The sequence below is a fragment of the Nomascus leucogenys genome, chromosome 22a (genome assembly GCF_006542625.1).
Source record: "Nomascus leucogenys isolate Asia chromosome 22a, Asia_NLE_v1, whole genome shotgun sequence".
Taxonomy (NCBI): Eukaryota; Metazoa; Chordata; class Mammalia; order Primates; family Hylobatidae; genus Nomascus; species Nomascus leucogenys.
This window is the reverse complement of record NC_044402.1, coordinates 60,001,925-60,016,948: the sequence shown is the minus strand read 5'-3', so window position 1 is coordinate 60,016,948 and position 15,024 is coordinate 60,001,925. Positions and strand designations below refer to the sequence as shown.

The window sequence follows — 15,024 nt, the reverse complement described above, 5'->3', positions numbered from 1 at the left end:
AAGGTATATTTATGAATAATAATCAATAGGAATTGGTGACCAGTTGGATATGAGGAGTTGAAAATGTATTAAGCATAATCTCCAGATGGCTGGCTTGGGACAAGGGGATTGCTGTACATTGAGCCAAGAAATGAAAAATTGTACAGGACTGGGGACAAAAGTGATGAGTTGTATTCTGAAAATATTTCATCTGAGGCATGCTTTAGAATATTCGAGTTAGGAATGTTGGTATTGTTTTTCTAAATTTGCAATGATAAAAAATAGTCTAAAAATGTAAAGGAACATGTCTCATCAAGCTGGCATTGGGAAGCAGGGATCTTGAGGAGAGAAATCTAAAACAGAGACACAGAGGTTTATGAGTAGATAAAAAACATAAAGGAGAGTAAGACTGCCTGGGAAAAACAGAAAGGGAGGAGAAAGATATTTTCAGAAGAATTTTATGATCTAGTTGAAGAAACCAAATAGAAGTTTTTTAAATGCAGGAAAAGAAGCTACAGAGAGTGGAATTTTTGAAGCCAATGAAAGAGAGGACATGAAGAAAATTGTCACAATTCTGAAAAGTCAAATAAGATAGGGCCTGATAATGGCATTAATTTGCTACTTAGTAGACGTTACTAGTTTTAGATTAATTAGGCTGAAATGTTAGCATGCTGAAATGCTTATTAAAATATTTACTGAGTTTTTTCAAGATGGTAAGACATCTGAACTTAGTAGCCTTAATTGCCACTTTTAGCATATCAAATTTTGACAAAATATTGTATATCAACAGAACTATACATATTTAGAGCAGTTAAGTTGAAATCAGTTTACATACTAAAACTATTTTTTCCACAATAGAAATTTATTAAATACTGCTATGTGGAAATATTGATGAATCAGGCATACAAAAACCTTGCACTCAATGAGAGTTTCATATGGAGAAGATCTAAAGGAGAAGGCCTAAATATTCCCGATGGACTTAGTAAAGGACCTAACCTGGTTTTTCTGTTTACAGAAAGCATTCAGCTGATTTCTTATAATTCGTGATAAAGAATTATAAAGAAAATGATAATTTAAATATGAGAAAGAACATGATAATTTAAATCTTGCCATTCCTTCTATGTCAACTGCAGCATCCTCCACAAACCTTCTAATCATCACTTCAACAAAATGGTTTTCTCTCTGTGCTTTGCATTCTCAAAATATTCTCCAGAGTACACAGACATACACTTTTCCATTCTCAAGAAAATCAGTTTTGTTATTTCTTCTTAAAAATGTGCTAAAGCACCCAGCATAATGCCTGACACTTAGCAAATGATTAGTAAATATATAATGTAAATATTTTTCATTAACTAAACATTGAGCATCAAAATCATGTTTCCATTCATAAAATATTTATGTGTAAACCCTGGAGGATATAAAGAGCATTTTCAAATGAAATGAGCAAACAAAAGTGTTTGGCGGTGGTTCCAAGGTGGCCGAATAGGAACAGCTCCAGTCTACAGCTCCCAGCATGAGCAACGCAGAAGACAGGTGATTTCTGCATTTCCAACTGAGGTACCGGTTTCATCTTACTGGGGCTTGTTGGACAGCAGGGGCAGGACAGTGGCTGGAGCGCACTGAGCATGAGCCGAAGCAGGGTGAGGCATCGCCTCACCCGGGAAGCACAGGGGTCAGAGAATTCCCATTCCTAGCCAAGGGAAGCAGTGATGGATGGCACCTGGAAAATTGGGTCACTCCCACTCTAATACTGCGCTTTTCCAACGGCCTTAGCAAATGGCACACCAGGAGATTATATCCCACACCTGGCTCGGAGGGTCCCAGGCCCACAGAGCCTCACTCATTGCTAGCACAGCAGTCTGAGATCAAACTGCAAGGTGGCAGCGAGACTGGGGGAGGGACGCCTGTCATTGCTGAGGCTTGAGTAGGTAGACAAAGCAGCTGGGAAACTCAAACTGGGTGGAGCCCACTGAAGCTAAAGGAGGCCTGCCTGCCTGCCTCTGTAGACTCCACCTCTGGGGGCAGGGCATAGCTGAACAAAAAGCAGCAGAAACCTCTGCAGACTTAAATGTCCCTGTCTGACAGCTTTGAAGAGAGTAGTGGTTCTCCCAGCATGGAGTTTGAAATCTGAGAATGAACATACTGCCTCCTCAAGTGGGTCCCTGACCTCCAAGTAGCCTAACTGGGAGACACCCTCCAGTAGGGGCAGACTGACACCTCACACAGCTGGGTACCCTTCTGAGATGAAGCTTCCAGAGGAACAATCAGACAGCAACATTTGCTGTTCAGCAATATTCACTGTTCTGCAGCCTCTGCTGCTGATACCCAGTCAAACAGGGTCTGGAGTGGACCTCCAGCAAACTCCAACAGACCTGCAGCTGAGGGTCCTGACTGTTAGAAGGAAAACTAACAGAAAGGACATCCACATCAAAATCCCATCTGTAGGTCACCATCATCAAAGACCAAAGGCAGATAAAACCACAAAGATGGGGAAAAAACAGAGCAGAAAAGCTGAAAATTCTCAAAATCAGAGCACCTCTCCCCCTCCAAAGGAATGCAGCTCCTCACCAGCAATGGAACAAAGCTGGAAGGAGAATGACTTTGACGAGTTCAGAGAAGAAGCTTTCAGATGATCAAACTTCTCCGACCTAAAGGAGGAAGTTCGAGCCCATCACAAAGAAGCTAAAAACCTTGAAAAAAGATTAGACAAATGGTTAACTAGAATAAACAGTATAGAGAAGTCCTTAAGTGACCTGATGGAGCTGAAAACCATGGCACAAGAACTACGTGATGAATGCACAAGCTTCAGTAGCCGATTTGATCAACTGGAAGAAAGGGTATCAGTGATTGAAAATTAAACAAATGAAATGAAGTGAGAAGAGAAGTTTAGAGAAAAAAGAGTAAAAAGAAATGGACAAAGCCTCCAAGAAATATGGGACCATGTGAAAAGACCAAATTTACATCTGATTGGTGTACCTGAAAGTGATGGGGAGAATGGAATCAAGTTGGAAAAAACTCTGCAGGATATTATCCAGGAGAACTTCCCCAATCTAGCAAGGCAGGCCAACATTCAAATTCAGGAAATACAGAGAAGGCCACAAAGACACTCCTTGAGAAGAGCAACTCCAAGACACATAATTGTCAGATTCACCAAAGTTGAAATGAAGGAAAAAATGTTAAGGGCAGCCAGAGAGAAAGGTTGGGTTACCCACAAAGGGAAGCCCATCAGACTAACAGTGGATCTCTTGGCAGAAACTCTACAAGCCAGAAGAGAGTGGGGGCCAAGATTCAACATTCTTAAAGAAAAGAATGTCCAACCCAAAATTTCATATCCAGCCAAACTAAGCTTCATAAGTGAAGGAGAAATAAATCCTTTACAGAAAAGCAAATGCTGAGAGATTTTGTCACCACCAGGCCTGCCCTACAAGAGCCCCTGAAGGAAGCAGTAAACATGGAAAGGGACAACCAGTACCAGCCACTGCAAAAACATGCCAAATTGTAAAGACCATCGATGTTAGGAAGAAACCGCATCAACTAACGAGCAAAATAACCAGCTAACATCATAATGACAGGATCAAATTCACACATAACAATATTAACCTTAAATGTAAATGGGCTAAATGCTCCAATAAAAGACACAGACTGGCAAATTGGATAAAGAGTCAAGACCCATCGGTGTACTGTATTCAGGAGACCCATCTTACCTGCGGAGACACACATAGGCTCAAAATAAAAGGATGGAGGAAGATCTACCAAGTAAATGGAAAACAAAAAAAGGCAGGGGTTGCAATCCTAGTCTCTGATAAAACAGACTTTAAACCAACAAAGATCAAAAGAGACAAAGAAGGCCATTACATAATGGTAAAGGGATCAATTCAACAAGAGGAGCTAACTATCCTAAATATATATGCACCCAATACAGGAGCACCCAGATTCATAAAGCAAGTCCTCAGTGACCTACAAAGAGACTTAGACTCCCACACAATAATAATGGGAGACTTTAACACCCCACTGTCAACATTAGACAGATCAATGAGACAGAAAGTTAACAAGGATATCCAGGAATTGAACACAGGTCTGCACCAAGCAGACCTAATAGACATCTACAGAACTCTCCACTCCAAATCAAGAGAATATACATTCTTCTCTGCACCACACTGCACTTATTCCAAAAATTGACCACATAGTTGGAAGTAAAGCACTCCTTGGCAAATGTAAAAGAACAGAAATTATAACAAACTGTCTCTCAGACCACAATGCAATCAAACTAGAACTCAGGATTAAGAAACTCACTCCAAACGACTTAACTACATGGAATCTGAACAACCTGCTCCTGAATGACTACTGGGTACATAATTAAATGAAGGCAGAAATAAAGATGTTCTTTGAAAACAATGAGAACAAAGGCACAACATACCAGAATCTCTGGGACACATTTAAAGCAGTGTGTAGAGGGAAATTTATAGCACTAAATGCCCACAAAAGAAAGCAGGAAAGATCCAAAATTGACACCCTAACATCACAATTGAAAGAAGCAAGAGCAAACACATTCAAAAGCTAGCAGACGGCAAGAAATAACTAAAATCAGAGCAGAACTGAAGGAAATAGAGACACAAAAAACCCTTCAAAAAAATCAATGAATGCAGGAGCTGGTTTTTTGAAAAGATCAACAAAATTGACATACCACTGGCAAGTCTAATAAAGAAGAAAAGAGAGAAGAATCAAATAGATGCAATAAAAAATGATAAAGGGGATATCACCATTGATCCCACAGAAATACAAACTACCATCAGAGAATAAACACCTCTACAAAAATAAACCATAAAATCAAGGAGAAATGGATAAATTCCTGAATGCATACACTCTACCAAGACTAAACCAGGAAGAAGTTGAATCCCTGAATAGACCAATAACAAGCTCTGAAATTAAGGTAGTAATTAATAGCCTACCAACCAAAAAAAAAAGTCCAGGACCAGATGGATTCACAGCTGAATTCTAGCAGAAATACAAAGAGGAGCTGGTACCATTCCTTCTGAAACTATTCCAATCAATAGAAAAAGAGGGAATCCTCCTTAACTCATTTTATGAGGCCAGCATCATCCTGATACCAAAGCCTGGCAGAGACACAACAAAAAAAGAGAATTACACCAATATCCCTGATGAACATTGATGCAAAAATCCTCAATAAAATACTGGCAAACCGAATCCAGCAGCACATCAAAAAGCTTATCCACCATGATCAAGTGGGCTTCATCCCTGGGATGCAAGGCTTGTTCAACATACGCAAATCAATAAACATAACCCAGCATATTAACAGAACCAAAGACAAAAACCACATGATTATCTCAATAGATGCAGAAGAGGCTTTGACAAATTCAACAGCCCTTCATGCTAAAAACTCTGAATAAATTAGGTATTGATGGGACGTATCTCAAAATAATAAGAGCTATTTATGACAAACTGACAGCCATTATCATGCTGAACGGGCAACAACTGGAAGCATTCCCTTTGAAAACTGGCACAAGACAGGGATGCCCTCTCTCACCACTCCTATTCAACATAGTGTTGGAAGTTCTGGCCAGGGCAATCAAGCAGGAGAAAGAAATAAAGGGCATTCAATTAGGAAAAGAGGAAGTCAAATTGTCCCTGTCTGCAGATGACATGATTGTATATTTAGAAAACCCCATCGTCTCAGCCCCAAATCTCCTTAAGCTGATAAGCAACTTCAGCAAAGTCTCAGGACACAAAATCAATGTCCAAAAATCACAAACATTCCTATGCACCAATAATAGACAAACAGAGTGCAATCATGAGTGAGCTCCCATTCCCAATTGTTTCAAAGAGAATAAAATACCTAGGAATCCAACTTACAAGGGATGTGAAGGACTTCTTCAAGGAGAACTACTAACCACTGCTCAGTGAAATAAAAGAGGATACAAACAAATGGAAGAGCAGTCCATGCTCATGGATAGAAAGAATCAATATCATGAAAATGGCCATACTGCCCAAGGTAATTTATAGATTCAATGCCATCCCCATCAAGCTACCAATGACTTTCTTCACAGAATTGGAAAAAAAGTACTTTAAAGTTCATATGGAACCAAAAAAGGGCCCGCATTGCCAAGACAATCCTAAGCCAAAAGAACAAAGCTGGAGGCATCTCGCTACCTGACTTCAAACTATACTACAAGGCAATAGTAACCAAAACAGCATGGTACTGGTACCAAAACAGAGATATAGACCAATGGAACAGAATAGAGCCCTCAGAAATAATGCCACACATCTACAACTATCTGATCTTTGACAAACCTGACAAAAACAAGAAATGGGGGAAGGATTCCCTATTTAATAAATGGTGGTGGGAAAACTGGCTAGCCATATATAGAAAGCTGAAACTGGATCCCTTCCTTACACCTTATACAAAAATTAATTCAAGATGGATTAAAGACTTACATGTTAGACTTAAACCATAAAAACCCTAGAAGAAAACCTAGGCAATACCATTCAGGCCATAGGCATGGGCAAGGACTTCATGTCTAAAACACCAAAAGCAATGGCAACAAAAGGCAAAATTGACAAATGGGATGTAATTAAACTAAAGAGCCTCTGCACAGCAAAAGAAACTACCATCAGAGTGAACGGGCAACCTACAGAATGGGAGAAAATTTTTGCAATCTACCTATCTGACAAAGGGCTAATATCCAGAATCTACAAAGAACTCAAACAAATTTACAAGAAAAAAACAACCACATCAAAAAGTGGGTGAAGGATATGAACAGACACTTCTCAAAAGAAGACATTTATGCAGCCAACAGACACATGAAAAAATGCTCATCATCACTGGCCATCAGAGAAATGCAAATCAAAACCACAATGACATACCATCTCACACCAGTTAGAATGGTGATCATTAAAAAATCAGGAAACAACAGGTGCTGGAGAGGATGTGGAGAAATAGGAACACTTTTACACTGTTGGTGGGACTGTATACTAGTTCAACCATTGTGGAAGACAGTGTGGCAATTCTTCAAGGATCTGGAACTAGAAATACCATTTGACCCAGGCATCCCATTACAGGATATATACCCAAAGGATTATAAATCATGCTGCTATAAAGACACATGCACAGGTATGTTTACTACAGCACTTTTCACAATAGCAAAGACTTGGAACCAACCCAAATGTCCATCAATGATAGACTGGATTAAGAAAATATGGAACATATATACCATGGAATACTATGCAGCCATAAAAAATGATGAGTTCATGTCCTTTGTAGGGACATGGATGAAGCTGGAAACCATAATTCTCAGCAAACTATCCCAAGGACAATAAAACCAAACACCGCATGTTCTCACTCATAGGTGGGAACTGAACAATGAGAACACTTGGACAAAGGAAGGGTAACACCACACACTGGGGCCTGTCGTGGGGTGGTGGGACGGGGGAGGGATAGCATTAGGAGATATACGTAATGTAAATGATGAGTTAATGGATGCAGCACACCAACATGGCGCATGTATACATATGGAACAAACCTGCACGTTGTGCACATGTACCCTGGAACTTAAAGTATAATATTAAAAGAAAAAAAAAAAGTTGACCATATGTTGAATCAAAGCAAATATCAACAAATTTTAAGACACTGAAATAATTAGAAATATGTCATTTTATCTCGGTGGAAATAACCTAGATATCAGTACAAAAAATAAACTAGAAAATCCGCCCCCCCCCAAAAAAAAGAAAAAACAAAATAAGTGATAAAGAAAAATATCACTAAAAGAAATTGAACATTAACATTATGTGGTTCTATAACCTGTAATTTATCAGTGTTTTACATGTCAGTTTTTAAAAATGCAAGATCATTTGTTATAGCTCTCTTGAAATAACTTTAAATGGTTTTTGAAAGATAACAGATATTGGAATATTTATAAAAGTATATCTGTACACTTTTGAAACATATTAAAAAGTCATAAGTAAATTAGTTTATTTAATTTTTAGTCAACCTTACTCTGTTTGTAGGAGAATCAGCCCTGTCCTCAGATTTGGCTTCACAATCAGATATCACACAATGGTTCCATCAGAAAGATACACCATTAATTGCTGAAGAAAAGAGTGACTGTAATAGCAGCAGCACATGTCTGTCAGGAATCTGAACATTTTACTTTGTTGGAAAAGAATATTAGGAAAATCTGTGAGAGAGAAACAGAACAATCAAAGACCCTTGATGAAGGCCAAATGTGGGCAGTATTAAGAAAAAGCCTGAAAGAAATTATTTTGTGGAATTGTTAATGCGGTGATTCCTCAAAAGCAGACTGCATTCAGATTTGGGAAAGTTTGAATAAATGTGTACACAGGATGCTCAAATGAATGAGGTTCCAGCCTTCAATGACGACTAAGATGGATTCAATCAGGACGCTGTTTCAGGTTGAGATTAACAAAGAAATGCATGGCGTCTTGGACCAGAGTGGTAACAGTGTGAGATGATATCAGATTCTGGATATATTTTGATACCAGTGGGTCAATAAAAGAGGATATTAATGAGGTCCATGGACTAGTCTATGAGATACTTCAACATGTACTAGTATGAGAGAAGAGGAAGGAATCAGCAATGAGAAATAATAAGGATCTGCCAGAAAGAGTAAATTAGGAAAGTATTGCCTCCAGAAGCAGAATGAAGAGTTTCAAGGAAGAGTGAAAGTTCAAGAAGATCAAATGATTTGGTAGAGACATTCAGGGTCAGAAATCAGCTATTGCACTTGCCACTGTGGAAGTTATGAATGAGCTGGATAAGAACAGTATCTGTGGCAGGGTAAGCACAATGGCAGGATGTGGGGTGGAGGTTGGAGAGTACATAAGGGGATAGAAATTGGAGCCAGAAAATACAGACAGCACTTTGAAAGATTGTTATAAAGAGGAGAGAAAATAGGGCAGTGCTTGGATAAATAACTGAGGTAAGAAGAGGGCTTTTTTCCCTGTAAGATGGAAAAAATAAATTCTGTATGTGAATGGGAATGATTTAGATAGGGTGGTATAATTGATTATGCAGGGTTAAATGGTGAATAATATTCATTCGATATTTATTCAAATATGTTTATTGAATAATATTGAGTGGAAATATGAGATAATAAGATATAGTCCCTGGTCTCATGGATCCCACATGCCATTTTCCCAGCGTTGTCTTCCAGCATAAACAGATTCCCAGTTGAAAGCTCTACTAACATATGAGTCAAGGTCATCTTATGAGAATGATGAAGGAAATGGTAGGATATGCAGCTTGATGTAAATGCATAATGTGTGGTGACATCTGAAATTGTACACATTAGAAGCAAAATTGGGGGTAATTTTTTTTTTAATTTGTTGGGATGCTAGTTAAGATGATAGTGTGACTTTTCTGCGAGAAAACCAAACGGTATAAAGGAGCAGAAAAACCACTCAGTAAAATTTCATAGGGTTGGAGTTTTATAGAGAATCACGAGAAAGTAAAGAAGAAAGGACGAAATGACAATAACAAGAAACTGTTCCTTTATTTGAATGGGTGAGTGATTTAAGCTGGAAAGAGTCTATGAATCCAGGAGATGATGCTAAGATTGGGAATGAATAAAAAGATGAAAGTTCTGAAAGTATATATGCACTTGAAGTGATCAAGAATGTGAAGCTTTGGAAGCGAGTAAGGTAATTAATATTTGCAATTGAAAGAGAGAGAACTTCATGTCAATGTCGGGTCTAGAAGTTGATCATTGGTGTGGCATAGTCGGAGTGTCGGTGAAGGTCATAAAAGCTATGGTTAAGGAATTGTGAATTAAGGGTGGAAGATGGTTTTTTCCCAAAAGACATAGAGATAACTTAGCACAATGACACGATCTGAGGTAGAGGAGAATATTGAGACAGTACCTGAGTCAACGCTGAATATCAGGGCAAGACATCGAGGTTAATATTTGACAAAAGAAAAGAGGGAGGCACAACCAGATAGCATAAAATTCAAAGAAGGAGAAATGTTTTATAAGGATGAATAATTAATATTTTGGAAGCTACAAAGCTGGAAAAGCAGATATAAACACATTCTGATGATATCGTGGTATGATCTATATGGGAAATGGGTAGGATTCACTAGCAAGAGCTACAGGGAAGTGAGGCTAGAGAAAAGCTAGGCTTCCCAGATACTACACTCTTCTGTTTTTCTTCTTGCTTCCATGGGTGATTCTTCTGTCTCCTTTGAGCATCTTCTTTTGCTTTTGCTTTAAAAGTTGCTGCATACTCTCTAAAAAAGAAATCTCTGTTGCATTTAATTCAACTAGTCATTTTATAGAAACATGTTTGTCTACTAGTTTATTGTAAGCATATTTCTTATCAGATTATAAAATATAAATCAAAATATTTACATATACAAGAGTTTAGTTTCTGATACTATCAATGTTAAGAAAAAGAAGATATATGGAAGTACTTCTGATTCTAATATTAGATATTAGATCAGATTTTAGGGATTGTTGGATATTTTCTGATGAATTGTATAGGATTTTATAACTCACATGTAGGTCTTGTTGGTGAATAATTTTATTCGTTTCCAAAACATATTGACCTTCAACTCCTCTTTCAGTAAAAGCCACTGTTTAAAATATCCTCTGGGAAAAAATGTATGAGTGTGTGTGTGAGTATGTGTGTGTGTGTGTAAATGCTAGTTTTATATTTAATGTGTAAATGTTAATTTCATACAAAATTAGCATTTAATGTATAAGTATTAAAATGTAATACCTTCTATGAAGCACTTTATTTTCAGACACTAAAAATAACTGTTTTGTTGTGTTGGTAACAAGTACTCATATAGTAAGTACATTAGACTGCTCTGGCTACCGTAACGAAATACTACAGGCTGGGTGGCTTAAAAAGCAAAAATTGTATTTTTCCCCAGTTCTGGATTATGAAAAATCTCAGATAAAGGTCCCCAGAATCTGTTCCTGGCTAGGACTCCTCTTTTACTAGCTTGTAGATAGCCAGCCACCTTTTCCCTGTGTTCTCAGGACCTTTCCTCAGTGAGTGCTCCAGGGGAGAGAGACAGCTAGCTCGCTGAAGTCTTCTGATATGGACACTAATCCTATTCGATCAGGGCCCCACTCTTATGACCTCTTTTAACCTAAAGACACCATCACCCCACAACTGCACGGGAGATTATGGCTCCAACTTAAGAATTTAGGGGTAATGGGAAAAACTTCAGTCAATTAACAGTGAGTGAAGCTGCTGTTTATTTAGTTCTACACAGCAGTTTCTTGAATATATTTTAGTCAGTGGCACAGCCTTACCAATCAGACCCAATGCAGGGGTATTAATCCGTAAAAGAATGTCTAGCCTAGACTTTTGTACCTGTTACAAAGCTATATGACTCCCTGGGATCTGTTGGGATTTTATTAGATACGGAATAGTAGCACAGAAGTTGGAACCTCCAGATTTTCCTCAGAGAGGCGGGATGATGGGTGGGATCAAGAAGAAAGAATGGTTCTCAAGCTGAGACTTGATCAATGAAAAAAATGAAAAACAATGCATAATGAGAATAGCTTGGACAATATAAAGAGTCTGGAAGGCCATGACACACCTGTGGGTAGAAGTAAGTTTCCTGTGATAGTACCATCTTACATGTGCACTAGACTAGCGGGCAGGAAATACGAACGAACAGCTCACATTAGGACATACTGAATCATGAAGGGACATTTATGCCATAACAAAAGTTAATATCTTAATATCCAATGAAAGAATAATAATTTTCATTTCAAAATAAAAATCTTATCATCTAATTCCCCTGCCACTTTATGGATATATTAGTGCTCCTTAGAGTTTCTTTTGGCTTTGTTTTATATGTCTGTATTTCCTTCTGGGCTGTGGGATGCTTGATGACAGGGACTGCAGATTTGCATCCTCAGTTTGTCACCTGGTACATAGTAGGGAACCAACCAATGTTCCTTTAAAGATTTTGGAATTAGATGAAAACCGAGTTCATTTTCATTGATGAGTTTTTTCAATACTATAATTATAATTTCTAAGAACTCTTGGAGGATAAGATAATCAGAGGTCAAACTGGTTTTAAAATTGCATTTCAAACTAATGAAGACCCTTCTGAGAAGGGTTTTTATGCTGGGCAGGGTGAGAGGTAGTGTTCAGAAAATATTCCTTCTGTTTTTTTTTTTCCCCAGTCAGCGTCCAGTGTTTGTTTACTCCGTGCACAGTCTAATCACTAGCATTTATTTAAGTCTTCAAGTAACTAAATCCTCAGAGTAGGGCTGTTTAGCTCACTTGAATGATATTTCAGAGGCTTGTTTTCTTCATCTATACCACATTAATTTTGAATATCAAGGGCTAAATACATGTTACATAACCTTGTATGTACTTTTGCTTGAATATATGTGGACTTTACTCATTTATAAATGTGGCCCATGTTTTCCTAGGAAATTCAGAAAATTGTTCAATAATGAAATAGTTTCTTTGTTTTCCTTCTAGATAACGTGAAAGAGGATAAATTCAAATGGAATCTAACTACACGTTCCCATCATGGTAATGTTTATAAGTTATTATTTTGATCTGCATTGCAAATACCTGATAATATAATTTAAAATGCAGTTACCAGGCTTCTTAAAGATAGGCCAGTACAAAATAAATCATGTGGTTTAACAGTTCTAATAAAATGCAACAAAATCATTTCATTTCTTTTACTAATGATGCATCAAAGCAACTGCTTTGCCCATCCATTATCAATTTATACATGCACTAAGAAATGCTTAATAATTAAAACCAAATACTAGGGTGGGTGCAGTGGCTCACAACTGTAGTCCCAGCACTGTGGGAGACTGAGGTAGGTGGATCGTTTGAGCCCAGGAGTTTGAGACCAGCCTGGACAACATGGCAAAACCCTCTCTCTACGAAAACAAAACAAAACAAAAACAAAATTCAAAACTTAGCGGGGCATGGAGGCATGTGCCTGTGATCCCAGCTCATTGGGAGGCTGAGGCAGGAGGATTACTTGAGCCCAGGAGATGGCGGTTGCAGTGAGCTGGGATCATGCCACTGTACAACAAGGCCCTGTCTCAAAAATCAGACAAACAAACAAAAACCCAGATAGTAGATATTGATTACATTTAATGGGTATTTGTGATCATATAAGTTATTTGGCACCAACTGTTTTTGTGTATACTTGTGTATCTGTAGGAGTATAAACATTTATATATGCTAGAATAACTATGTGGAGCCTTTATTCAAGATTCCCCTCACAAAAACGTGCAGCAGAACAAGAATCATTTTGCCTTGAGCCAATGAGCTAACCATAAGCTATATAGTTCAAATGCAACTTCTGAAGATTTATCGTTTATATTTGAAAACCTTGGACTGGGAGATTTTTCCTTCAGCTCAGTTTTGGCCCTGCACACTTCCCATCACTCTAGATCACAATGTGTATCCTGTATAGATGAAAGATGATTCCAGTAAGTCTACGATTTAGGTCTCAGTAAATTCATCCTTACTCTAAAAGATATAATGTTTGCCCAAAATAGGACATTGGTACATCATTGTATTTTGCTCATAGACTTCTCACAGTGTTTTACAGATTCTGTATGTACAGCTTTGTGTTTACTTTTCCACGACCTGGGCATATCATTGCTTTCAGGATTCAAAGGGATGTGGTCCTGTTTGGAAGTGGCAGAGGCATGTGTAGGGGATGTGGTCTGTAATGCACAGTTGGCCTCTTACCTTAAAGCTTGCTCAGCAAATGGAAATCCGTGTGATGTGAAACACTGCCAAGCAGCCATACGGTTCTTCTATCAAAATATACCTTTTAACATTGCCCAGATGTTGGCTTTTTGTGACTGTGCTCAATCTGATATACCTTGTCAGCAGTCCAAAGAAGCTCTTCACAGCAAGCCATGTGCAGTGAACATGGTTCCTCCCCCTACTTGCCTCAATGTAATTCGCAGCTGCCAAAATGATGAATTATGCAGGTGGGTAAAAACACTCATACCTTACTTTCTTATTTCAGCACCTGATTCGTTATAGTCCAGTCCTAACACTTGATCTCATTACATTAGCTAGAGTTCCCACCATCATCCAACATGGTGTAAATAAAGCCAGACAATTAATATTTTTTTGAATCTGTGGTACATGTGCAGTATCGTCTTTGAAATTCAAATGCAGAATAGATTTTTGAAATAAAAAATCAGCATGTAAAAATATGGTAGCCATGAAATAATATTATAAAAATTATGTGTTCAAGTTAGACTAATGAATTGGTTAATAGACCTGACATATATCAGCTTTTTAGTTTGTTTTTTTGTTTGTTTAATTATATAAGGCTGTTAGGAAATTTATTATTTTGGCAAGGAGACTCTATAAACTTGGAAATAAATTCTTTCTGTCTTAGGCTGGAGATCAGGAAGAAGAAGGTAGCATAAATACTCATATGAGTGGTGCAAAGTCAGAGATAACCAGGTCCACACACATTTGTGTCTTTTCACAATGTCAGGCTTTAATACTGTTCAATCACAAAAGCCACAAGCTACGTGGAGTTCCCAAGGAGGCAGTTCTCAGTACTTCTCATTCACTTTGTTTTCAGAGCCATGGGTACACGGGCTCAAGCCACTCCACAAATCAGTCAATATTGCAAACCATACATAATAGTATACTTAATATATAAGGGTTATAGGTTAAACAGTCCACAACAAAGTAACATTTAACATTAAGAGAAAAAGGATAGAGAAAAGGGCTAACGAACAAGTCCAGGAAGAGTGACAAAAACAAAGATTCTACGGGTCTTATCTGGGCTGTCCATCGATCTTGCAAGGAAGAGTCTGATGTGGGGAGAATCGTTGGCAGCAGATGCTGGGTGCTTATCATGAGCGAGAGCAAGGCGGTGTCAGTCAGGCAAGATGGCCATTCTGAGCTGCTGAAGTCCTACTCTCTTTATGGCCACAGAGACCTCTTGAGAGGACTGATAGTGGAAGAGTATGCTTGTTTATGTCCTTATCTGGTTGGATGCAGTCTTGTTTATTTAGGAAAATATTTTGTCCCTGT

General features: G+C 38.1%; 1 protein-coding gene across 1 annotated transcript in view; it reads left to right on the top strand.

Annotated features, from left to right (window-relative positions):
* GFRAL (GDNF family receptor alpha like) overlaps positions 1-15,024 on the top strand; it is a 65,304-nt gene that overhangs the window by 11,519 nt on the left and 38,761 nt on the right. The window contains exons 4-5 of the mRNA XM_003254126.3: positions 12,466-12,519; positions 13,625-13,955. Of these exons, the coding sequence (XP_003254174.2) occupies positions 12,466-12,519; positions 13,625-13,955 (385 nt within the window). The remainder of the gene's footprint in view (positions 1-12,465; positions 12,520-13,624; positions 13,956-15,024) is intronic.